Raw genomic sequence first — 26,512 nt, forward strand, 5'->3', positions numbered from 1 at the left:
CTTCAGGAGGCTGAAGAAATTTGAGAACATCCTGTCGGGCTGTATCACCACCTGGCGTGAACTTCACCAGCTGCAGGCTCTCCAGAGTGTGCAGTCTCCCAACGCATCACGGGCAAACTATCTGCCCTCCAGGACACCTACAGCATCTGATGCACCTGTCCAATCAATTTCATTTATCACATGTGGACTCCAATCAAGTGGTAGAAACATCTCAAGGATGATCAATGGAAACAGGATGAACCTGAGCTAAATTTCAAGTCTCATAGCAAAGAGTCTGAATACTTATGTAAATAAATCAAGTTTTTATTTTTTAAATTAGCATTTTTGCTTCGTCATGTTGGGTATTGTGTATAGATCGATGAGGAAAAACATGAATTTAATACATTTTAGAATAAGCCTGTAACGTAACAAAGTGGAAAAAGTCAAGGGTCTGAATACTGTAAATTCCCACTGTGCCCACTATAAAATCAATTGAGTTGTTATAGTACTGAATAAATCTGAGGAGATGCACTCAGACCAGCCTTTGTGATTGAACTTACGTACACTATACTTAGTTGGCTGCTTTGACAAAATTGAATGCATATAACCTTCTAGAGTCTGTCTGTATGATCTGTATTCATTTTGTTTTTACAATGTCAGGTACAGGCAGGGATGACGGCCTTCAGCAAGTAAGACACGGGTAAGAAAGAATTTGAACATCACAGTTAAAATTCCCACTGTGCCCTCTATAAAATGCAATGTGAATTGTTGTACTACTGAATGAAACTGAGATGCACTCAGACCAGCCTTGTGATTGAACTTACATTACTTTAGTTTGCTACTTTGAGCAAAACTTGTATGTAATAACCTATTCTGGGAGCGTGTGTGTGTGTGTGTGTATGAACTATGTTAATATTTTTGGACCATTTGGATTCACTGACAGGAGGAGCAATATGAGTGTGATCGTCACGTTGATGGGGATGGTGATGGAGGCTTTGGTGGTCCACACATTGAAGAGCAGGTATCCCTTCTAGGGATGTGGAGCTGACCTGGTGCCAGTAAGGATGGCCTCCTCAACCCTCCTCTCCTCCCTTTCTGCATCCTTTGACTCTCTATGTCCCCTATCCTCCAGGCCGGCTCGGTCCTCCCCTCCTGCTCCGTGGCTCGACGACTCATTGCGAGCTCACAGAACAGGGCTCCGGGCAGCCGAGCGGAAATGGAGGAAAACTCGCCTCCCTGCGACCTGGCATCCTTTCACTCCCTCCTCTCTACATTCTCCTCTTCTGTCTCTGCTGCTAAAGCCAATTTCTACCACTCTAAAATCCAAGCATCTGCCTCTAACCCTAGGAAGCTCTTTGCCACCTTCTCCTCCCTCCTGAATCCCCTCCCCCTCCTCCCCCCTCCTCCCTCTCTGCTGATGACTCGTCAACCATTTTGAAAAGAAGGTCGACGACATCCGATCCTCGTTTGCTAAGTCAAACGACACCGCTGGTTCTGCTCACACTGCCCTACCCTGTGCTTTGACCTCTTTCTCCCTCTCTCTCCAGATGAAATCTCGCGTCTTGTGACGGCGCCGCCCAACAACCTGCCCGCTTGACCCTATCCCCTCCTCTCTTCTCCAGACCATTTCCGGAGACCTTCTCCCTTACCTCACCTCGCTCCATCAACTCATCCTTGACCGCTGGCTACGTCCTTCCGTCTTCAAGAGAGCGAGAGTTGCACCCCTTCTGAAAAAACCTACACTCGATCCCTCCGATGTCAACAACTACAGCACAGTTATCCCTCTTTCTTTTCTCTCCAAAACTCTTGAACGTGCCGTCCTTGGCCAGCTCTCCTGCTATCTCTCTCAGAATGACCTTTCTTGATCCAAAATCAGTCAGGTTTCAAACTAGTCATTCAACTGAGACTGCTCTTCTCTGTGTCACGGAGGCGCTCCGCACTGCTAAAGCTACTCTCTCTCCTCTGCTCTCATCCTTCTAGACCTATCGGCTGCCTTTGATACTGTAACCATCAATCCTCCTCCCACCCTCTCCGAACTGGGCATCTCCGCGCGCGGCCCACGCTTGGATTGCGTCCTACCTGACAGTCGCTCCTACCAGTGGCGTGCGAGAATCTGCTCTCCGCACCACGGCTCTCACCACTGGGTCCCGGGCTCTGTTCTAGGCCCTCTCCTATTCTCGCTATACACCAATCACTTGGCTCTGTCATATCCTTCACATGTCTCTCCTATCATTGCTATGCAGACGACACACAATTAATCTCCTTTTGCCCCCTCTGATAACCAGGTGGTAATCGCATCTCTGCATGTCTGGCAGACATATCATGTGGATGACGGATCACCACCTCAAGCTGAACCTCGGCAAGAACGGAGCTCTCTTCCTCCCGGGGAAGGACTGCCCGTTCCATGATCTCGCCATCACGGTGACAACTCCATTTGTCCTCCTCCAGAGTGCTAAGAACCTTGGCTATCCTGACAACACCCTGTCGTTCTCAACTAACATCAAGGCGTGACCGTTCCTGTAGGTTCATGCTCTACAACATTTCGCAGAGTACGACCCCCCTCACGCAGGAAGCGGCGCAGTCCTAATCCAGGCACTTGTCATCTCCCGTCTGGATTACTGCGCAATCGCTGTTGGCTGGGCTCCCTGCCTTGCCATTAAACCCCTACACTCATCCAGAACGCCGCAGCCCGTCTGGTGTTCAACTTTCCCAAGTCTCTCACGTCACCCCGCCCCGCTCTCTCCACTGGCTTCCAGTTGAAGCTCGCATCCGTTACAAGACCATGTGCTTGCCTACGGAGCTGTGAGGGAACGGCACCTCCGTACCTTCAGGCTCTATCAGGCCCTACACCCAAACAAGGCACTGCGTTCATCCACCTCTGGCCTGCTCGCCTCCCTACCTCTGAGGAAGTACAGTTCCCGCTCAGCCCAGTCAAAACTGTTCGCTGCTCTGGCACCCCAATGGTGGAACAAAGTCCCTCACGACGCCAGGTCAGCGAGTCCAATCACCACCTCCGAACACCTGAAACCCCACCTCTTTAAGGAATACCTAGATAGGATAAAGTAATCCTTCTAACCCCCCCCCCCCCCCCCCTTAAAAAGTTAGATGCACTATTGTAAATGGTTGTTCACTGGATATGCATAAAGTGAATGCCACCAATTTGTAAGTCGCTCTGATAGAGCGTCTGCTAAATACTTAAATGTAAATGTCTTTATGGAGGCTGTAAGACCTCCCTCCTTGATATAGAAATCCTTGACTTTGCTTCCTCTTCAATGGTAAGTTCCTTGCACCATAGGACACTTGACCACCACCACTGCTGCTAGATGCCCACCAGACCATCCGATGAGGCACCCAGGATCCCAACCTTGTTGACCCAAAACCCTGACTCCTGCACATCCATCCCCTTTACCCATCTTGAATGCCTTGATGCCCTGCTCTTTTATCATACCCCACTTTACAAACAACACTTTATCCAATGACTGACTGAGACCCTTTCTTAAGCAGCGATGAGTAACGCGCGTGCCCTAACCACCTCCATAATTGCTGGCCGTCAACTTCTCTCTACTCATGATTGTCCATTGGGGTTGGTGCGCTGTCCTGTTAGCGTATATTCTACTGCTCCTCCACCGACAGCAACATGCCAGCCAGGATGCCTGCATGCCCCAGTGCCCTGTTTTTGAACAATATCCGCAGTACAAGATGCACTCAGACCAGCCTTTGTGATTGAACTTACATTACTTTAGTTTGCTACTTTGAGCAAAACTTGTATGTAATATAACCTATTCTGGGAGCGTTGTGTGTGTGTGTGTGTATGAACTATGTGTAATATTTTTGGACCATTTGGATTCACTGACAGGAGGAGCAATATGAGTGTGAGGTCGTCACGTTGATGGGGATGGTGATGGAGGCTTTGGTGGTCCACACATTGAAGAAGCAGGTATCCCTTCTAGGGATGTGGAGCTGACCTGGTGCCAGTAAGGATGGCCTCCTCAACCCTCCTCTCCTCCCTTTCTGCATCCTTTGACTCTCTATGTCCCCTATCCTCCAGGCCGGCTCGGTCCTCCCCTCTGCCTCCGTGGCTCGACGACTCATTGCGAGCTCACAGAACAGGGCTCCGGGCAGCCGACGGCTGGAAGTGAGGAAAAACTCGCCTCCCTGCGGACCTGGCATCCTTTCACTCCTCCTCTCTACATTCTCCTCTTTCGTCTCTGCTGCTAAAGCCAAATTTCTACCACTCTAAATTCCAAGCATCTGCCTCTAACCCTAGGAAGCTCTTTGCCACCTCTCCTCCCTCCTGAATCCTCCTCCCCCTCCCTCCCCCTCCTCCCTCTCTGCTTGATGACTTCGTCAACCATTTTGAAAAAGAAGGTCGACGACATCCGATCCTCGTTTGCTAAGTCAAACGAACACCGCTGGTTCTGCTCACACGCCCTACCCTGTGCTTTGACCTCTTTCTCCCCTCTCTTCTCCAGATGATGAAATCTCGCGTCTGCGTGACGGCGGACCGCCAACAACCTGCCCGCTTGACCCAATCCCCTCCTCCTTTCTCCAGACCATTTCCGGAGACCTTTCTCCCTTACCTCCACCTCGCCTCATCAACTCATTCCTGACCGCTGGCTACGTCCCTTCGTCTTCAAGAGAGCGAGAGTTGCACCCCTTCTTGAAAAAACCTACACTCGATCCCTCCGATGTCAACAACTACAGACCAGTATCCCTTCTTTCTTTTCTCTCCAAAACTCTGAACGTGCCGTCCTTGGCCAGCTCTCCTGCTATCTCTCTCAGAATGACCTTCTTGATCCAAATCAGTCAGTGGTTCAAGACTAGTCATTCAACTGAGACTGCTCTTCTCTGTGTCACGGAGGCGCTCGCCACTGCTAAAGCTAACTCTCTCTCCCTCGCTCTCATCCTTCTAGACCTATCGGCTGCCTTTGATACTGTGAACCATCAGATCCTCCTCTCCACCCTCTCCGAACTGGGCATCATCCGGCGCGGCCCACGCTTGGATTTGCGTCCTACCTGGACAGGTCGCTCCTACCAGGTGGCGTGGCGAGAATCTGTCTCCGCACCACGTGCCTCCACCACTGGTGTCCCCAGGGCTCGTTCTAGGCCCTCTCCTATTCTCGGCTATACACCAAGTCACTTGGCTCTGTCATATCCTCACATGGTCTCTCCTATCATTGCTATGCAGACGACACACAATTAATCTTCTCTTTTCCCCCCTCTGATAACCAGGTGGTGAATCGCATCTCTGCATGTCTGGCAGACATATCAGTGTGGATGACGGATCACCACCTCAAGCTGAACCTCGGCAAGACGGAGCTGCTCTTCCTCCCGGGAAGGACTGCCCGTTCCATGATCTCGCCATCACGGTTGACAACTCCATTGTGTCCTCCTCCCAGAGTGCTAAGAACCTTGGCGTGATCCTGGACAACACCCTGTCGTTCTCAACTAACATCAAGGCGGTGACCCGTTCCTGTAGGTTCATGCTCTACAACATTCGCAGAGTACGACCCTGCCTCACGCAGGAGCGGCGCAGGTCCTAATCCAGGCACTTGTCATCTCCCGTCTGGGATTACTGCAACTCGCTGTTGGCTGGGCCCCTGCCTGTGCCATTAAACCCCTACAACTCATCCAGAACGCCGCAGCCCGTCTGGTGTTCAACTTTCCAAGTTCTCTCACGTCACCCCGCTCCTCCGCTTCTCTCCACTGGCTTCCAGTTGAAGCTCGCATCCGTTACAAGACCATGGTGCTTGCCTACGGAGCTGTGAGGGGAACGGCACTCCGTACCTTCAGGCTCTGATCAGGCCCTACACCCAAACAAGGGCACTGCGTTCATCCACCTCTGGCCTGCTCGCCTCCCTACCTCTGAGGAAGTACAGTTCCGCTCAGCCCAGTCACAAACTGTTCGCTGCTCTGGCACCCCAATGGTGGAACAAAGTCCCTCACGACGCCAGGTCAGCGGAGTCAATCACCACCTTCCGGAGACACCTGAAACCCCACCTCTTTAAGGAATACCTAGGATAGTAAAGTAATCCTTCTAACCCCCCCCCCCCCCCTTAAAAGAGTTAGATGCACTATTGTAAAGTGGTTGTTCCACTGGATATCATAAGGTGAATGCACCAATTTGTAAGTCGCTCTGGATAAGAGCGTCTGCTAAATGACTTAAATGTAAAATGTCTTTATGGAGGCTGTAAGACCCTCCCTCCTTGATATAGAAATCCTTTGACTTTGCTTCCTCTTCAATGGTAAGGTTCCTTGCACCATAGGGACACTTGACCACCACCACTGCTGCTATGATGCCCACCAGACCATCCGATGAGGCACCCAGGATCCCAGACCTTGTGACCCAAAACCCTGACTCCTGCACAKCCATCCCTGTACCCATTTGAATGCCTTGATGCCCTGCTCTTTTATCAGTACCCCACTTTACAAACAACACTTTATCCAATGACTGATCTGAGGACCCTTTTAAGCAGCGATGGAGTAACGCGCTTGGCCCTAACCACCTCCATAATTGCTGGCCGTCAACTTCTCTCTMCTCATGATGTGCCATTTGGGGTTGGTGCGCTGTCCTGTTAGCGTATATTCTCCTGCTCCTCCACCGACAGCAACATGCCAGCCAGGATGCCTGCATGCCCCAGGTGCCCTTGTTTTTKAACAATATCCGGTACAGACAGGGAGGGTAGCGTTTGTTCTGGCTCAGGTTCAAAGAGACATGCCGTTCCACTGAACCTGCCCCGGAGTCAGTTCCTTAGCCAAGATCCTCCTCTGTGKGCTCTCGGGACAGAGGGTTGTAGTCTTCRGCCAGGTACAGGTCTTCCACTGACTGCACCTGTTTGGGCACGGCTGGCTTCCTCCACTCGCATTCCACATCCGTACGGCCGATATTGTGAACTGCCAATATAGGCTGCATGGCTACACTCATGAGCTCCATGGAGGCATTCGCATGTGGTAGAGAGAATCCCCTGGTCACCTATGGAGACCTGCCTAGAGGAAGGATTTCGCTACACTCGCATTAACATCTGCTAACCATGTGTATGCGACCAATAACATTTGATTAGATTTTTTAAAGGAAAAATCCACCCAAAACCACTCATTCCTTTAATTTACAGTGTTAAATAACACTAATATGTAAAAACAATATATTTGTGAACACATGTTTTATTTTGGYTTCATAATAAGGTTGGTAGCAACATGGAAAATTATTGTGGAAATCTGTAGCTCAAGTCGACTACAAAATCCACAATGAAATGCTCTCTCAATGGGCTTGCTGGCTGGCTAGCTTTGTAGCTAGCTAGCAAGCAAATGTAACCATACACAATAATAAAAGACAATATCAGCATGTAAAGTAGCTAGTTAGTGCAGTTTGTTTTGGCAATTTTCGGGCTATCAATTTAGGAGTCTACAATCTCACCATGTTCAACCTGCAGATCAATGTGCGTCACAGAATGGAGTCTAGTATTTGCAACAGCAGATATACKTTTGAGGAGATGGGAATTGTTGCCCATGCTACGTCAATGGACCGCGCGGTGCATTCTGGGCGATGGAATCGTACGGAATCATTATGCTATCGTGGAAAATAGGYACGTTCCTCGACATACTTTGAGAGGGGATTGCGTGACGATTAGCTTAGCAACCACGTGATACAGCATGAAAATGTGAACGTGATTGGTCGACAGTCTGCTGGATGGGGCGTTATACGTTCCTTCATTCATCTCCTTTCTGGAATATTTCTGGAAACGGCACCATGCAATGCACCCTGGACTAAACAGGCAGACAAATATGAAAAATGTGCTAGACATTGTTAAATTACACATTTCTCGAGTTAGGAATATCAAAAAAATATGATCAGKGGCTMATTTGAGAGAAGACATCCTCCCRAATGATGACATCGGCCAGTATTGAAATATGACATGTATGATAGACGTTTTTGCGAACTGAAAGTTGTATTCCTATTAACTTCCAGTGCAGTGAGAGCGACTTTATCACGGTACTACGTCATACCGGACGGATTTCTGCCTGCTTGAACTCCAATAACTCAGATACACATGACAACATGAAATGACCCAGKRAATCRATAAAACATTACTCAGAGATCCACAAAAACAATATAATATGAAAAATGGGKGAACCKTTCCTTTTAAGTGCCACATGCCTTTCAGTGCAACACCTTGAAATGCATTACTTGTAAGAAATGTGCTATTTAAAATAGTTTGATTTGATTGACATTATAGCTGTAGAATATTTAATAAACTGTCATTTTCACGAGGACAAGTGCAGCTTTTCCATTAACTTTTAATTGATAACTTGGGATTTTATCACTTGACATATCAATCATATAGTGGGAAGGAAGCTAAAATCAAAACTATGAATGCATGTACCACTCCTAATAAATAAATACTGTGCCTTTGAAGATTTGTCTCGTCATGAAACTACAATACCCTGGACAAGGATGTTTAAACAAAGTCAATTCTGAATGTCAATAGATTTTTATATTCATTCTCATCAATGACAACATTCTAGAGCTGAGTTATCATTCATCGAAGTATGGTATCTGGGGTAATCTGGTTCATGATTATATAATTAAGTGGGTCTTTCCTTGTAGACTGTTGATAGCTGTATAGAACACATTGTATTGCWAAGATGCGCAAACTTAATAGCTAYACTTACCGACACAGGATAAACTTTATCCCTCATGCTGGCCCTGACCAAATCGGTAAGTTGCCCCTCACTATAGCTGCACTGCTGTCCAGACTTATCGTGGTCTTCTCCCCTTTTAAGGCTCTTATGCTCATGCTTGAAAAATGCCATGAGGTCTGAAATAGTTGARATACKGTACAAACAGTTATCTAGGCWATTTTTTGATCTACTGCTCTGCTAACTAGTTAGCTTGTGTAGTCTGTGGCTAGCTAAAACAGTGAAAGGGGATGTAAGAAGTTCATGGATTGGACACAGAAGGTCTCTGATTGCGCTGGTAGCTAACAGTGTCGGCTAGAGATGACCTGCAGGAGCTTCCTGCAGGAATTTGTAGTCTTGCTGAGGTTTTCTCTGTTGCAATATATTGATAAAACTCACCTTGTYCAAGTGAGAATTACACTGTTATCAATACGTCACGCCAGGGTAAGCCTACACGAAACACAGACCTTATAATGTAATTATGATATAGTTCTAAAATCCCAGATGCAAAAATGAATTGTGAAAAAATGATTGGAACCATTAMCGGGTTTAACCGCTAGGTTTTATGGGTATTATGATGCGTACACTGTGCCGGACTATAGGCAGGGGGTAGCATAACTTGTTTGATTCTCTGTAATAATGGTATGGGAATAATAATGCATTTTATTTTGTAAAGTCGTTTCTTTAAACCTAACCTTAACCACACTGCTAACCTTATGCCTAACCTTGAATGAAGAGCAAAAAGCAACAACAAAAAAATCATACATTTTTATGATGGCCAATTTTTACTTTGGCTCATAATTGACTCATGAAAATACCGGTTTAGTGAGTATCTCTCTTTCACATTCTCTTTCTCCTCTCTTTTTAATTTCACATCTAAAGTTACGTTATAGACTTTATGATWAAAGCTTTTCTGGTGGTAGTGTGGAATGCAACACAAGGATACATGCATTACCTTAAGCAAATATACTTTATTTATGCGGAAGTACCAAAAGTATTCTAAATTACATCTGAAACATCGGCACACAAAGTAAACCATTCTGTTTTGATCTCCCTGTTCCGGAGGCATACTTCAGGTTAATTGATTACATCATCAAACTCAGCAAYCCTATCAGAAACAACATGCAGTCATCTAGGAGGTCCAGTTCAACAGCCAAGTTTAGTGCCATCTTTAATATATATAATTCTGATTCAAATTACATTATAATTACCATAAATAATGTATTATATTAAAATATATCCATGCGAGTTAACAAGGTGATATCAAAATCTCAAACACAACAAAACAAAGGACTAAGGAGGGTACCAAGGGGGACCTAAGATCATATCTATGAAAATATATTGAACAAATATACAGATTAAGACAAAATATATAAATACATTTACATGTATGTATATATGTACGTCAGCAATATATCACCATGTGAACTTCACAAATTATTAAAATATTCCTTTCTTCAAGACCGCTCACCTGCAGATATTAGAATTGGTGATAGTCTGGTGAATTTCAAGCACATGGTGGTATTTGAGGGGAAAACAGCTCATAATAACGGTCGAAATGGCACAAATGGAATGGCATCAAACACACGGAAACCATGTTTGATATGTGATACCATTCCACCAATTCTGCTCCAGCCATTACCACGAGCCCGTCCTCCCCAATGAAGGTGCCACCAACCTCCTGTGTTGTACAGTACCTGTTTTCAGATCATAATCCTCATCAAACCAGGGACAAATGAACAGCAGCACAACATGACATCTGACCATATTTGTCAATGGTATTATGGCTAAGGATGAATATGTCACTGGTTAACATTTCAGTTAGATGTGCCACTGGAGATATCTTTTCAACTTAATGTTTTGATGGGGGTATTTGTATGATATTGGCCAATTAAAACAAGTTAGGAGTCTTTGACTTATAGGCTTGGTAGATATAAGTCACTTTTCATATCAAGCTTCCAGTGCAGACTTCTGTAAACCACTTAGTTTTAGTCTGCCCTACAAGATACATTTTACTCTTGACAGAGGGATGYGTGACTGTACATACCATCTAGAAATGTGCCTTCAATCAAATGAAAAGAAACAACATATTTACATTGTAAAGCTCATCATTATTGCATTATAAATGATTTTACATTTTTAAAAACCCTGTTTTCCTTTGACATTAGAGTTGTGCTCCGTCTACTCATTTCCCAAGACAAATAAATAAATGAACAAAAACAAACGATAAACATGCTTCAAAATAAATGCAACCCTAATACTTTGTACATTGAGACTTTTTTTAAATCATAACTTATGTATTTGAGATATTGTGTTATTGGCCATAAAATGAGTGTTCACAAGATGTCATTCAGAGCAGTTTGTAAAGCAAGTTYGTTTTTTTCTCTCCAATAAATGTGTGTTATTTGCATCTATGAAAAAAACCTACCAGATGAAAAATCTTGGTTTTTACAGATAGTGTTAGGGCTCTATTCAATCTGTAAAACTGAAGCGTTACAGATTCGGCAACAGAAATGTAAAAGTAATTCCCGATTGAGTCGACTATATGCAGCGTTTAACCGTTAATGTAAACTCTGCTAAAGCGGGAACATTGCTTTTAAATTTCAATCCCGCTTTAAAACTGAATTTCCGCGATGCGGATTGAATAGAGCCCTTAGTCTGCTGTGTGTTTACAGTGGTGTGATAAATACATTTTGTAAAGGTCAAATAAAGGTGCGATGATGTTACTAACATAGCAAACATTCAATCAACGCACGACTGGTTGGCTTGCCTTGAACAAGTGTCCTAGAATCCCCTGCATGTCTACAGATTACGTCTGATATAATCCCTAAAACTAAAGGCGTAAAGGACATAAGAACTGATTTAAATGTAGCACAACCTACCATCTGGACAAATCTAAACATTGTGCATTACAAAAAATGAATTACCGTAGCTCAACCAACATCAGGTCAGCCAAAGTTCAGATGCTTTATTTAAAGTGCATCTCTACCTCTATGAATCATAACACTGGGAGTACTCATTAGTACAGAAATGCCTAATTTCCTCTGTGTGTCGGTGGTACAGGAAGTCCATCCTTTATACAGGAAGTCCATCTAGGCAATGTACATTTGGTAAAAGTTACTTGGAACAAGAAAAAGTCTGTAGGAATCCAATATTGTGCTGTAGTTCATGGTTGTGCCCCTATGTGGCAGCACATATCATTCTCTTGAGCTCCATGTGTGGAAAAAAGGAGTTTACTGTTTCACAAAGCTTGCTTCATTTGACCAGATTGCCATAATAATCAGCAAGTAGGAACACTCATTGTCATTGAAACAGAGACCGTCTCCCACCTTGGACAGACACCACATAATATACTTCAGTGCAGTCTCACTGAATAGGTTTGACTTTGCTAAGGATGCATTTCGATCTAAATCAAGTCCATCATAGAGTAAATGCTCAGAATAATTTTAGTAGAGATTCCTCTTTTGCAAGAGTCAAAAGAATGTTGGAAGGATGTTTCCCCTAAAAGTGACTTTAGACTGGAGTCTCATAACATGCCAAGGGGTGTTGGTGGCACTAAGCTCTACAGACAGTATCTCCAAAATTAGCTCATCTTCGAGACCAACCGGGTTGGTTTGGATTTAAAATAAATAACGATCAATAAATTAATAAATAGAATATCTGCCTGCATGTATTTACAAAGCGGAGAACATTTAATTTAATATTGTTCAAACAACACTATTCCAGTACACATTATAGACTCGTATAAGACCGGCTTTCATCAAAGCCAGTTAGCAGCTAATAAACATATTACATTATAAATTGTCATCAAGATCACACGGTAGAATATAATGCAGTTTCAGACACCTTTACAAAAATCCTAAACAAATAAAAATCTTAACATCAAAGTAGGCAGTAGTCAACAAAAATAGCTTTGTTCACGAGTCCTGTGTGAAAGCTTTTTACAAGTCAGTTTGTGCTCCTGCATGTGTGCCCAGTTTATCTCCTCTCCTCTTTAAACCACACACACGCTACTCCCTATTGCACTGACCATAAAGAAAATAATAATAATAATAATAATACAAATATCTGAGGTGCAGACAGATCCCTCCCAAGCCAGACCATCTCCTGGAGAGTGGGGGCAGGAGGACAGGGAGGAGAAAGAAAAGGGAGAGTGAGAACTGGGTCTCAGCGGTCTCTGCAGGTGGGCAGGTTGACGAAGGTGAAGACGTTGTACTCAATGAGGATGGAGAAGCAGAGAAAGATGCAGTACATGAGCAGACACACCAGGCCCAAACGACGGTCCAGTTTCCACCCATTCAGATGTACCCCCAGGACCTAAGAGAGCGAGGGAAGAGATTAAGGAATTACATTAATGGTTGCTCTACTCAAATGTAATTCTGCATAGACTGTAAAATACAATACACAAGTATATTTTATTCTTTAAAATCTTAGACATATACATGGAATGACTCACTGTGAGGAACACAGACCCCAACAGAAGTCCCACAGAGAAGATGAGCCCTTTGCTGTTCAGTTTAATCTAAGAGAAGAAAAGTTTAAACAGGCACAGAAGAAGTTAAACCATGGGGTTGGGAACTGATTTACAACACGTTTGCACCAGTATAAAGTGTACACCTGCTATTTCCAGAAGAGAATAATAGTTTCAAAAACAGATGTTACACCACCAAACGATTATATGGTCTTATGCCAGCTCTTTTTTTGGGGCCCTTTTGAAATGTATACAGTATCCATAAGATGTTCTCTGTACAGTGCATTCGGAAAGTATTCAGACCCCTTTACCTTTTCCACATTTTGTTACGTTACAGCCTACAGCTGCTCCATCGAGAGCATCCTGACTGGTTGCATCACTGCCTGGTATTGCAACTGCTCGGCCTCTGACCGCAAGGCAAAAAAGAGGGTAGTGCGTRTGGCCCAGTACATCACAGCTTCCTGCCATCCAGGACCTCTATACCAGGCGGTGTAGAGGTAAATGGTCAAAGACTCCAGCCACCCTAGTCATAGACTGTTCTCTCTGCTAACGCACGGCAAGCGGTACCAGAGTGCCAAGTCTAGGTCCAAAAAGCTTCTTAGCTTCTAACCCCAATCCATAAGACTCCTGAACAGCTAATCAAATGGCTACTCAGTCTATTTGCATTGTCCCCCCCTCTTTTATGCTGCTGTTTATCACTTTAACTCTACCTACATGTACATATTACCTCAATTACTCTGTACTGGTACTCCCTGTATATAGCCTTGCTACTGTTAATTTACTGCTACTCTCAATTTTTTTTTTTTTTTACTTAACACTAATTTTTCTTAACTGCATTGTTGGTTAAGAGCTTGTCTGTAAGCATTTCACTGTAAGGTCTACACCTGTTGTGTTTGGTGCATGTGACATAATATTTGATTTGATTTATTCTAAAATGGGTTAAATTATATTTTTTTCTCATCAATCTACACACAGTACCCCATAATGACAAAGCGAAAACAGGTTTTTAGAAATGTATGTAATTGTCTTAAATATAAAATATTATTCAGACCCTTTGCTATGAGACTCAAAATTGAGCTCAGGTGCATCCTGTTTCCATTGATCATCCTTGAGATGTTTCTACAACTTGATGGGAGTCCACCTGTGGTAAATTCAATTGATTGGACATGATTTGGAAAGGCACACACCTGTCTATTTAAGGTCCCACAGTTAACAGTGCATGTCAGAGCAAAAACCAAGCCATGAGGTCGAAGGAATTGTCCGTAGAGCTCCGAGACAGGATTGTGTTGAGGCAGGATCTGGGGAAGGGTACCAAAACGTTTCTGCAGCATTGAAGGTCCCCAAGAACACAGTGGGCTCCATCATTCTTAAATGGAAGAAGTTGGAACAACCAAGACTTTTCCTAGAGCTGGCCATATGGCCAAACTGAGCAATCGGGGATGAAGAGCCTGGTCAGGGAGGTGACCAAGAACCCGATGGTCAATCTGACAGAGCTCCAGAGTTACTCTGTGGAGATGGGAAAACCTTCCAGAAGCACAGCCATCTCTGCAGCACTCCACCAATCAGGCCTTTATGGTAGAGTGGCCAGACGGAAGCCGCTCCCCAGTAAAAGGCACATGACAGCCCGATTGGAGTTTGCCAAAAGGCACCTAATTGCCAAAAGGCACCTAAATACTCAGACCATGAGAAACAAGATTCTCTGCTCTGATGAAACCAAGATTGAACTCTTTTTGGGCTAAATGCCAAGCGTCACGTCTGGAGGAAACCTGGAACCATCCCTACAGTGAAGCATGGTGGTGGCAGCATCATGCTGTGGGGATGTTTTTCAGGGGCTGGGACTGGGACACTAGTCGGGCTCGAGGGAAAGATGAACAGAGCAAAGTACAGAGAGATCCTTGATGAAAACCTGCTCCAGAGCACTCAGGACCTCAGACTGGGGCGAAGGTTCACCTTCCAACAGGACAACGACCATAAGCACACAACCAAGACAACGCAGGAGTGGCTTCAKGACAAGTCTCTGAATGTCCTTGACTGGCCCAGCCAGGGCCCGGACCAGAACCTGATTGGACATCTCTGGAGAGACCTGTGCAGCGACGCTCCCCATCCAACCTGACAGAGCTTGAGAGGATCTCTAGAGAAGAATGGGAGAAACTCTCCAAATACAGGTGTGCCAAGCTTGTAGCGTCATMCCCAAGAAGACTCGAGGATGTAATCACTGCCAAAGTAAAGGCTCTGAATACTAATGTAAATGTGATAWTTCCAATTTTAGTTTTTTTAATAAATATGCAAAAATGTATAAAACATTTTTTTTGCTTCGTCATTATGGGGTATTGTGTGTAGATTGATGGGAAAAAGAGATGTAATCAATTTTAGAATAAGGCTTTAACGTAACAAAATGTGGAAAAAGTAAACTGCTTCTACACCTGCATTGCTTGCTGTTTAGGGGTTTTAGGCTGGGTTTCTGTACAGCACTCTGTGACATCAGCTGATGTAAGAAGGGCTTTATAAATTAATTTGATTGAAGGAGTCTGAATACTTTCCGAATGCACTGTATCTCACTCCTGCATTAGCCCGCAATACACAGCTCAATTCCCTAACATGCTGACCAGACCGGACACGTTGCGTGCGTGAGCGTAGCAAAATACATTTTGAAATCCATGTTATTCAATTATTGCACCCACACTGCTCGCGCATGCCAACGAGCGTCTGCGTTGCCAAGGGCTAAAATAGAAGTCATTCCTATTTCTGACGCAGATCGCGCTGCAAGTCCTGCCTATCCCATCTCCTCATTGGTTTATAGAAGCAGGTACCCACGTGCCATCTCCTCATTGGTTATACCCACGTGGGTGATTGAAAGACTAAATGTTTTGCCAGTTGTCGTGGTAATACTATGAAAGTGTAGATGCCAATCACCATATAAGTTCAAAGATGAAAAAGCCTGGAAGGAGGAGAGATGACTAGAAACAATTCGTTTGGCCATTTTATGTGTGGATTAATTGTCGGAGTAGAGGACCTTGTGCATTTCAGGTAAAATAACAACTCAATGTTTATATCCCAGGACAAATTACCTAGCAACAGCAAGCTAGCTAAATAGGACAAATTAGCTAGCAAGTGCAAGCTAACTAGCTAAATTGCCATACATGTTTAATGCTTTTTGACCTGTCCCCAAATTAATGTCATTGGTTCAGAGTTTGTTTTGATATTTTAACCTGCGTGTCGTGATCGTGTTTGGTGTAGGGGGGACAAAATAAGTGTATGCACGATAGCGCACGCGCGCAGCCAGTTTGGCGTCCGTGTTACACACAGTCGAAGCCTTCATTGAGAATAATCATGTAACACGCCACACTCCAAAAGCAGCAAGGCAGCAAAAGCTTGTCTCTCTTCTCCTGGGAACAGATTAATGTAGGCATTCCTTCACGGCCACAGCACCCCCACGCCTGTTTTATCTAGTGTGATTCTGGCACACTGGGCTACAGGTGCACTCAACGCTGTATTTCTCTTGGACTACTGACAGCTACTTTTCTCCTATCTCTTTCAGGTGTTAGGACCCAGTCACATGTCAAACTGGAATATATACGTGTATCTACAGTGATCACAAATAACAGATGCTCCAATGGCTACGTAAACATGTCATGACACTGACTAATACTGTACATAAACATACATAACATTGGTGCCATTTGACAGGAGCAGAGAGGGCTCTGGACAGAAGATCAATTGTGTCATCTCTCACAATAAAAAGCAACATCAATTTTACCTTCACAGAATAGGCCTATCACGTATAAGTTTCAGATGTCAGTTTGTATTGTGCATTTCTGATAGAGGTTTACTAAAGACCTTACACAGCCAGGGTTAGAAGAAACAGTGTTTGTTACTTACGTAGGAGCCGTAGTTGATGGCCAGAGTCTGCAGGGCCCAGGGAAGGCCCAGTCCAATAAGGATATCAAACACATTACTGCCTATAGAGTTAGACACAGCCATGTCCCCAAAACCTGAGAGACACAGCAAGAGGGAGCGAGAGAGAGACAAAGAGAAAGGGATGGAAACAGGGAGGGAGAAAAAAAGAGGAGAGGCAAAGAAAGAGAGGGAGAGAGAAAGAGAAATCAATAGACAGAGACGTTGGTCAACATCGGTAACATCAATAAAGAATTCTGACTTGCTGAGGTAATCAGGTTGCCACAAACAACAAATACAACAACAACAAACAGACTGTCATGGAATGTGTTTCCATTTCCCTCTCTCAGACTCGGATTAATTTTTGAAAGGGGAGCGATAATTAACACATAACAGAAATCAAGGATGGAGGAAGGCGCCACGCTGGGTTCTCTTCAGTCCACCCGTCCCCATCACTTCCACACGACTTGGTCACAGAGACAGATGACAACCTCTCCCCTCTTCCTCATCCCATCTCTCTATCGCCCTTCACTCTGTTGACCATGTACACAGAGTGTGGAGCTCTTTGATTCCTGTGTGTGTTCATAGGGTGGGGGAGCAGCAGGGCAAACAGCACTGGAAGAATGGCATCGTTTTACATGCTAACCAACTGTGCTATTTTGCTAGTTTTTTTGCGTTGCTCGTAACTTATTTTTTAACTTATTGCTGCTACCGTCTCTTATGACCGAAAATAACTTCTGGATATCAGAACAGCGATTACTCACCTCGAAATGAAAGAAGCTTTTTCCTTTAACGAGTTTGACGAGAAGGACATAGTGCTTTCCCGTGAACAGGCCCAAATCCCCGTCATTTGCATGAAGAAAAGAAGGAGAAAGGGGGGCGGGGGTCGGACTGCCTTCTGAGAATTCGTAGGCGAGCGAGTAAACTTCCACTGCCATCCATTCTATTGGCGAACGTGCAATCATTGGAAAATAAAATCGATGACCTACGATCAAGATTATTCTACCAACGGGACATTAAAAACGGTAATATCTTATGTTTCACCGAGTCGTGGATGAACGACAACATGGATAATGTAGAGCTGGTGGGATTTTCCATGCCCCCGGCAGAACAGAGAAGCTACGTCTGGTAAGACTAGGGGTGGGGGTATGTGTCTATTTGTCAATAACAGCTGGTGTGTGATGTCTAATATCAAAGATGTCTCGAGGGTTTGCTCGCCTGAGGTAGAGTACCTTATGATAAGCTGTAGACCACACTATCTACCACGAGCGTAGCTGTCTATTATTCGTAGCTGTCTATTTACCACCACAAACCAATGCTGTGACTAAGATCGCACTCAACCAACTCTATAAGGCCATAAGCCAACAAGAAAATGCTCATCCAGAAGCGGCGCTCGTAGTGGCCGCGGACTTTAATGCAGGCAAACTTAAATCAGTTTTACCTCATTTCTACCAGCTTGTAGAAATGTGCAACCAGAGGAAAAAAGCTTTAGACCACCTTTACTCCACACACAGAGATGAATACAAAGCTCTCCCCCGCCCTCCATTTGGCAAATCTGACCATAATTCTATCCTCCTGATTCCTGCTTACAAGCAAAAACTAAAGCAGGAAGTACCAGTGACTAGCTCAATATGGAAGTGGTCAGATGAAGTGGATGCTACGCTACAGGACTGTTTTGCTAGCACAGACTGGAATATGTTCTGGGATTCATCCAATGGCATCGAGGGGTATACCACCTCAGTCATCGGCTTCATCAATAAGTGCATCGACGACGTTGTCCCCACAGTGACTGTACGTACATATCCCAAACAGAAGCCATGGATTACAGGCACCATCCGCATCGAGCTAAAGGCTAGAGCTGCCGCTTCCAAGGAGCGGGACACTAATCTGGACGCTTATAAGAAATTACGCTATGCCCTCAGACGAACCTACTACACCGGCTCTGACGCTCGTCGGATGTGGCAGGGCTTGAAAACTATTATGGACTACAAAAGGAAACCCAGACGCGAGCTGCCCAGTGACACGAGCCTACCAGACAAGCTAAATGCCTTTTATGATTGCTTCGAGGCAAGCAACACTGAAGCATGCACGAGAGCACCAGCTGTTCTGGACGACTGTGTGATAACGCTCTCGGTAGCCAATGTGAGCAAGACCTTTAAACAGGTCAACATTTACAAAGCCGCGGGGCCAGATGGCTTACCAGGATGTGTACTTAAAGCATRCACGGACCAATTGGCAAGTGTCTTCACTGACATTTTCGACCTCTCCCTGACTGAGTCTACATGTTTCAAACAGACCACCATAGTCCTTGTGCCCAAGGAAGCGAAGGTAACCTGCCTAAATGATTACCGCCCCGTAGCACTCGTCGGTAGTCATGAAGTGCTTTGAAAGGCTGGTCATGGCTCACATCAACAGCATCCTCCCGGATACCCTAGACCCACTCTAAGTCGCATACCGCCCCAATAGATCCACAGATGACGCAATCTCAATCATACTCCACACTGCCCTTTCCCACCTGGACAAAAGGAACACCTATATGAGAATGCGGTTTATTGACTACAGCTCAGCGTTCAACACCATAGTGCCCTCAAAGCTCATCACTAAACTAAGGACCCTGGGACTAAACACCTCCCTCTGCAACTGGATCCTGGACCTCCCGACGGGCCGCCCCCAGGTGGTGAAGGTAGGCAACAACACGTCTGCCACGCTGATCCTCAACACTGGGGCCCCTCAGGGGTGTGTACTTAGTCCCCTCCTGTACTCCCTGTTCACCCACGACTGCATGGCCAAACATGACTCCAACACCATCATTAAGTTTGCTGATGACACAATAGTGGTAGGCCTGATCACCAACAACGATGAGACAGCCTATAGGGAGGAGGTCAGAGACCTGGCAGTGTGGTGTCAGGACAACAACCTCTCTCTCAATGTGAGCAAGACAAAGGAGTTGATCGTGGAGTACAGGAAAAGGTGGGTCGAACCAGGCCCCCATTAAAACTTCTTTAGGATAGGGTGCAGATTTTTCACTTAAGGAAAAATAGCGTGCCCAATTTCAACTTCGTGCTACTCATCCCCAGAATATAAGATATGCATATTATTAGTAGATTTGGATAGAAAACACTCTGAAGTTTCTAAAACTGTTTGAATCATATCTGTAAGTATAACAGAACTTATATAGCAGTCAAAACCCTGAGGACTAACTTTGTTTTTTTTAAGTCACTGTCTGTTCAATTAGTTATTATGGGCAGGCCAGAATTCTAATTACTATACTCGCAGTTCCTACTGCTTCCACTGGATGTCGCCAGTGTATGGAAATAGGTTGAAGTTATTCATTTGAACAATGACAAAGAAAAACACCAAAAAGTAGAGTGACGTCTTGTGTTTTTGTTTGATTGTTGCGCAAGACTTGAAAAGTACCGTGAGTTTGTTGATCTCATGTATTGAAAACAGATTGACCCGTCTTCAATTTGATCGATTATTAACGTTTACAAATACCTTAAGTTGTATTACAAAAGTACTTTGAAATGTTTTGGCAAAGTTTAGAGGTAATKTTTTDKATATTTTGTCGTGACTTTGCGCAAATTGGACBCTGTTTTTTTCTGGTACAACGGCGCCAAATAAATGGACAATTTGGATATATATGGAYGGAATTAATCGAACAAAAGGACCATTTGTGATGTTTATGGGACATATTGGAGTGCCAACAAAAGAATCTCGTCAAAGGTAATGCATGTTTTATATTTTATATCTGCGTTTTGAGTAGCGCCGGCATGGTTGAAATAGGCTACACTGTCTTGTTGACATTTTGCTATCATCAGATAATAGCATCTTATGCTTTCGCCGAAAAGCCTTTTTGAAATCTGACATGTTGGCTGGATTCACAACGAGTGTAGCTTTAATTTGGTATCTTATATGTGTAATTTAATAAAGTTAGATTTTATATAATTTTTTTGAGTCTGGCGCTCTACATTTTCCCAGGCTGTTGGGACGCAAGCGTCCCGCTATCCCAGAGAGGTTATTAACATCAACCGGGCTGTAGTGGAGTGGGTGAGAATTTCAAGTTCCTTGGTGTCCACATCACCAACAAGCTATCATGGTCCAAACACACCAAGACAGTCGTGAAGAGGGAATGACAACACATTTTCCCCCTCAGGAGACTGAAAAGATTTGGCATGGGACCCCAGATCCTCAAAAAGTTCTACAGCTGCACCATCGAGAGCATCCTGACCGGTTCCATTACCGCCTGTTATGGCAACTGCTCGGCATCTGATCGTAAGGCACCAGAGAGTAGTGTGTATGGCCCAGTATATCACAGGGGCCAAGCTTCCTGCTATCCAGGACCTATGTAATAGGCGGTGTCAGAGGAAAGGCCAAAAAATTGTCAGACTCCTGTCTCCCAGGTCATAGACTGTTTTCTCTGCTACCGCACGGCAAGCGGTACCGGAGCGCCAAGTCTAGGACCAAAAGGCTCCTTAACAGCTTCTACCCCCAAGCCATAAGACTGCTGAACAATTAATCAAATGGCCACCGGACTATTACATTGACCCCTCCCCCATTTGTTTTGTACACTGCTGCTACTCGCTGTTTATTATCTATGCATAGTCACTTCACCCCTACCTACATGTACAAATTACCTCAACTAACCTGTACCCCCACACATTGACTCGGTACCGGTGCCCCCTGTATATAGCCTTGTTATTGTTATTTTATATTGTTACTGTTTATAATTATTTATTTTTTTGTTTATTTGGTAAATATTTTCTTAACTCTTCTGTTGGTTAAGGGCTTGTTGTAAGTAAGCATTTCACGGTAAGGTCTACACTTATTGTATTTGGCGCATGTGACAAATAAAGTTTGATTTGATTTTGATTTGGTAGAGAAAGTACTCTGTGTGTGTTCTCACCTTGCCGTGCCACTATAAGACTGGCCATGCAATCAGGGACACTGGTGCCAGCTGCCAGGAAGGTGATGCCCATGATGACGTCGGGGATACCGAGAGTAAATCCGATCACTGTCACCTGAAGGGAAGAGACACACACATCAGTGAGTTTATTTTTTATTAATTCTCCCCAATTTCGTGGTATCCAATTGGTAGTTGCAATCTTGTCCCGTTTGTCACGACTTCTACCGAAGTCGTTGCCTCTCCTTGTTCGGGCGGTGTTCGGCGGTCGACGTCACCGGCCTTCTAGCCATCATCGATCCATTTTTCATTTTCCATTGGTTTTGTCTTGTCTTCCCACACACCTGTTTTCAATCCCATTCATTACCTATTGTGTATTTAACCCTCTGTTTCCCCTCATGTGTTTGTCAGAGATTATTTTATGTCAAGTATTGTTTTCTTGTTGTATAGGTGCGCGACGGGTCCTCATACCCATGTTTATTTGATGTATGTATATTTTCGTGTTTGGAGCATGTCGAGTGGACATTTAGTAAAAGTCTACATTTACACTCCGTCTAACTCTCCTGCGTCTGACTTCCATGCCACCTATACACAATATTGTGACACCGTCGCTGCAACTCATGTATGGATTTGGCAGAGGCGAAGGTTGAGAGCCGTGCGTCCTCCGAAACACAAACCAACCGAGCCACGCTGCTTCTTGACACAATGCCCACTTAACCCGGAAGCCAGCCGCACCAATGTGTCTGAGGAAACCGTACACCTGGCGACCGTGTCAGCGTGCATTGCGCCCGGCCCGCCACAGGAGTTGCTAGAGCGCGATGGGACAAGAACATCCCTGCTGGCCAAACCCGGTTGACACTGGGCCAATTGTGTGCTGCCCCATGGGTTTCTCGGTCGCGACCGGTTGCGACAGAGCCTGGACTTGAACCAGGATCTCTAGTGGCACAGCTAGCACTGTGATGCAGTGCCTTAGACCACTGCGCCACTTGGGAGGCATCAGTGTTWTATGCGTGTGTGTGTGTATGTGTGTGCGCGCGTGTGTGCCCTCACCATCCAGACCATGACATAGGAAAAACCAGCAATCCAGAGGGTGGAAGTGACGAAGGAGACCATGAACCATCTCTCCCAGCGAGTGTTGGCACAGTTAGGCACCGTGAAGAACAACAGCAGGCACAGAGGCCAGGCCAACAGCCACTTGACTTTATTACAGCACCCAGCTAGAGAAAGAGATGGAGGGAGAGGGAAAGAGATGCAGTTTCAATTTGTGTTCTTTGCTGGATTTACATTAACTGATGTTTTTATTGAGGAAATCTAAAAATACTTTTAGGCGAGTGTTGACCAACACAATAAAGAGAGCTCAGAGAGACTGAATGTTTTTGAAACCCTGTAATGTTATATTGGTTTTTACCTGGGGCGTGAAAGGGCACGAAAGGTCCCTCCCCTACGTCCTCCTCCTCTTCATCGTTCTCATTATTCTCATTGTCTTCGTTCTCGTTTTCYGTCTCGTTGCCGGCCTCCACATCTCCCCTGTCGTCCTCTCCATGGTGACCATGGCGACCTTTGACTCCCCTTTCAGGCCCGCCCAGTCCGTTCTCCAGGCCCCGTCTACTGCCGACCTTCACTGTGACCTCTGAGTCTCCGTTAGTGAACGGCCGGGTGCTAATCAGACGCTGTCTCTTCACAAATACATGCATACGCACATGTCATATGCTGTACAAAATTTTCAAAATAAGTATGCTGTAAGAATACAGTTTATTCACACCCACAAAGCAAACAGAAACACGGCCACGTATGCAGAAGGCATGTGTGGTCATACCTCAGTGATGAGCATGCGTGAGGCCATGGAGAGGCGTGTGCGAGGGGAGAAGTGGCTGGTGATCATGATCCTCATGCCGGCTTCAGAGAAGGACAGCTGGTGGGGGTAGGCTGACAGCAACTCATCTACCATCAACACTGACTGCTTTCTGTGGAAGTTAGCTACAGGAGACATACACACAGAGAGAGAGAGAGAGACRTGAGCGATGTGAGAGAGATGAGACAAACACACACAGGCACATGCATGGCAGAACGGTCAGACCGTACTTTTCTTCAGCAGGACAGCGCTGGCGTCACAGTTGTCGTCCAGGTCAGCGTTACTGGCTGTGCCGTTCCCCAGGCTGGACGAGTTCTTCTTCCGCCTCTCCAGGAAATGCACAATGTTCGAGTTAAACCTATACACATAAAGGAACACGAGTTAAACCTAGACAAAGAGGGACAGTACAAGGCTGTGGATACAACTTCATACCTCTACTCAGGATACATGAAATGGTTCTGAAGTGTGTTTGTGTGTGGTATTGATGGTTTCAGACACAGACTTACTTCATTATCAAAATATAGCCGAAATACATCAGAACCAGTGTCAGAGACTCCCACCTGGAACACACATCAAGCGGGATTCAATTGAAGCTGATTTTTAACAGCTATACAACACAACACATAACATATAGGTGTATGTGCTGTATACATAAGTGCAAGCCATACTTACCATGAAACCTTTTCATCATATATGAACTGTAAGGAGACAAAGAAGAATGATACTGAACACTTGGAAGAATGATTGGAAGTACAGTATTCGCTTTTGGGGTTCACTTTTCTCTGATGTAAACATTAGTATATGGATCCACTCTGTAGATACACCATCTGATCAGCAGGAGGCAACACACTAAGGCCCACTTCAATGGTTTGCAATGGTCAGGCTCCACTCACCACTATAAGAGCAGTGATGGATAGGGTGTAGTACATAGAGTCTCTCATAAGAGACCAACGAGACAGATGCACTGCCTGAGAGAGAGAGAGAGAGAGAGAAGGGGAGAGGGGGGAGAGAGAGGAACGGTCTGTAAGAGTGGAAGAGCCAACATTTCACCCCCATGTATTCATCCCTTCCTGTGTGTGTGTCTGTGTCTGTGTCTGTTGCTGTGCAAGCCAAGGTGCAGAAACCTACCTGGCCAGCAAATATTCCACACACTCCAATGATGCAGAGGATATTGAAGACAGCTGAGCCCACGATCGTGCCCACCCCCACATCCCCTTTTGTGATGAACACACCTGCACAGAGACAGTGAAAAGACAGAACATCCATGGGTTATACAATGGTTAGGAATGGAGGGTTACACATTTATACATGTAAACTATTGACATGGTTAACTTATACAGTATGTATACAGTTTTCTTTTTAAATAWTTTTTTTATTTCACCTTTATTTAACCAGGTAGGCCAGTTGAGAACAAGTTCTCATTTACAACTGCGACCTGGCCAAGATAAAGCAAAGCAGTGTGACAAAAACAACAACACAGAGTTACACATGGGATAAACAAACGTACAGTCAATAACACAATAGAAAAATCTATGTACGGTGTGTGCAAATGTAGTTTGGTTAGGTCAGGGTGTGACTCGGGTGGGAAAATCTATGTTTTCTATTTCTTTGTTGTTTTGCCGAGTGTGGTTCCCAATCAGAGGCAGCTGTCTATCATTGTCTCTGATTGGGGATCATATATAAGTTGTCATTTTCCGTTTGGGTTTTGTGGGGTGTTGTTTTCTGTTTAGGTTGTTTCCCTGACAGAACTGTGCGCTTTCGTTTTCTCCTTTTGTCATTTTGTTTGAGTGTTTTTGTGAACATTAAATCATGAACACTTTCCATGCTGCGCTTTGGTCTCATTCCGACGGCGAACGTTACAGGGATGAGGTAGTTGGGTGGGCTATTTACAGATGGGCTGTGCACAGGTGCAGTGATCGGTAAGCTGCTCTGAGTTATATTGTATATCACTGTCACATACACCAGATAGGTGCAGTTTTACAGGGTCAGCCATAGTAGTACAGAGCCCCTGGAGCAAATTAGAGTTACGTGCCTTGCTCAAGGGCACACCAACAGATTTTTCACCTTGTTGGCTTGGTATTTGAACCAGTGACCATTTTCAAATCAAAGCAAACTTTATTTGTCACATTCGCCGAATACAACAAGTGTAAACCTTACCGTGAAATGCTGACTTACAAGCCCTTAACCAACAGTGCAGTTCAAGAAGAGTTAAGAAAATATTTACCAAATAAACTAAAGTATAAAAAGTAACACAATAACATAACAATAACAAGACTATACAGGGGGTACCGGTACTGAGTCAGTGTGCGGGGGTACAGGTTAGAGATAATTTGTACATGTAGGTAGGGGTGAAGTGACTATGTATAGATAATAAACARTGAGTAGCAACACTGTACAAAACAAATGGAGGGGAGGGGGGTCAATGTAATAGTCCGGTGGCCATTTGATTAATTGTTCAGCAGTCTTATGGCTTGGGGTAGAAGCTGTTAAGGAGCCTTTGGTCCTAGACTTGGCACTCCGGTACCACATGCCGTGCGGTAGCATAGAAAACAGTCTATAACTTGGGTGACTGGAGTCTCTGACAATTTTATGGGCTTTCCTCTGACACCGCCTATTATATAGGTCCTGGATTRCAGGAAGCTTGGCCCCAGTGATGCACTATCCTCTCTAGTGCCTTACGATCAGATGCCGAGCAGTTGCCAAACCAGGCGGTGATGCAACCGGTCAGGATGCTCTCGAT

The 26,512-nt window shown here is 44.8% G+C and overlaps 1 protein-coding gene across 1 annotated transcript in view; it reads right to left on the reverse strand.

The window, feature by feature from the left end:
* Positions 1-9,616: 9,616 nt before the first annotated feature.
* LOC111978730 (sodium/potassium/calcium exchanger 3-like) overlaps positions 9,617-26,512 on the reverse strand; it is a 171,265-nt gene continuing 154,369 nt past the window's right edge. The window contains exons 6-17 of the mRNA XM_024008957.2: positions 24,901-25,004; positions 24,666-24,740; positions 24,445-24,470; positions 24,279-24,332; positions 24,003-24,130; positions 23,737-23,897; positions 23,329-23,596; positions 22,971-23,137; positions 21,924-22,038; positions 17,006-17,118; positions 13,112-13,177; positions 9,617-12,972 (exon numbers count right to left, since the gene is read on the reverse strand). Of these exons, the coding sequence (XP_023864725.1) occupies positions 12,823-12,972; positions 13,112-13,177; positions 17,006-17,118; positions 21,924-22,038; positions 22,971-23,137; positions 23,329-23,596; positions 23,737-23,897; positions 24,003-24,130; positions 24,279-24,332; positions 24,445-24,470; positions 24,666-24,740; positions 24,901-25,004 (1,427 nt within the window). The 3' untranslated portion in view covers positions 9,617-12,822. The remainder of the gene's footprint in view (positions 12,973-13,111; positions 13,178-17,005; positions 17,119-21,923; positions 22,039-22,970; positions 23,138-23,328; positions 23,597-23,736; positions 23,898-24,002; positions 24,131-24,278; positions 24,333-24,444; positions 24,471-24,665; positions 24,741-24,900; positions 25,005-26,512) is intronic.

This window comes from Salvelinus sp. IW2-2015, linkage group LG18 (assembly GCF_002910315.2).
Source record: "Salvelinus sp. IW2-2015 linkage group LG18, ASM291031v2, whole genome shotgun sequence".
NCBI classification, from domain to species: domain Eukaryota; kingdom Metazoa; phylum Chordata; class Actinopteri; order Salmoniformes; family Salmonidae; genus Salvelinus; species Salvelinus sp. IW2-2015.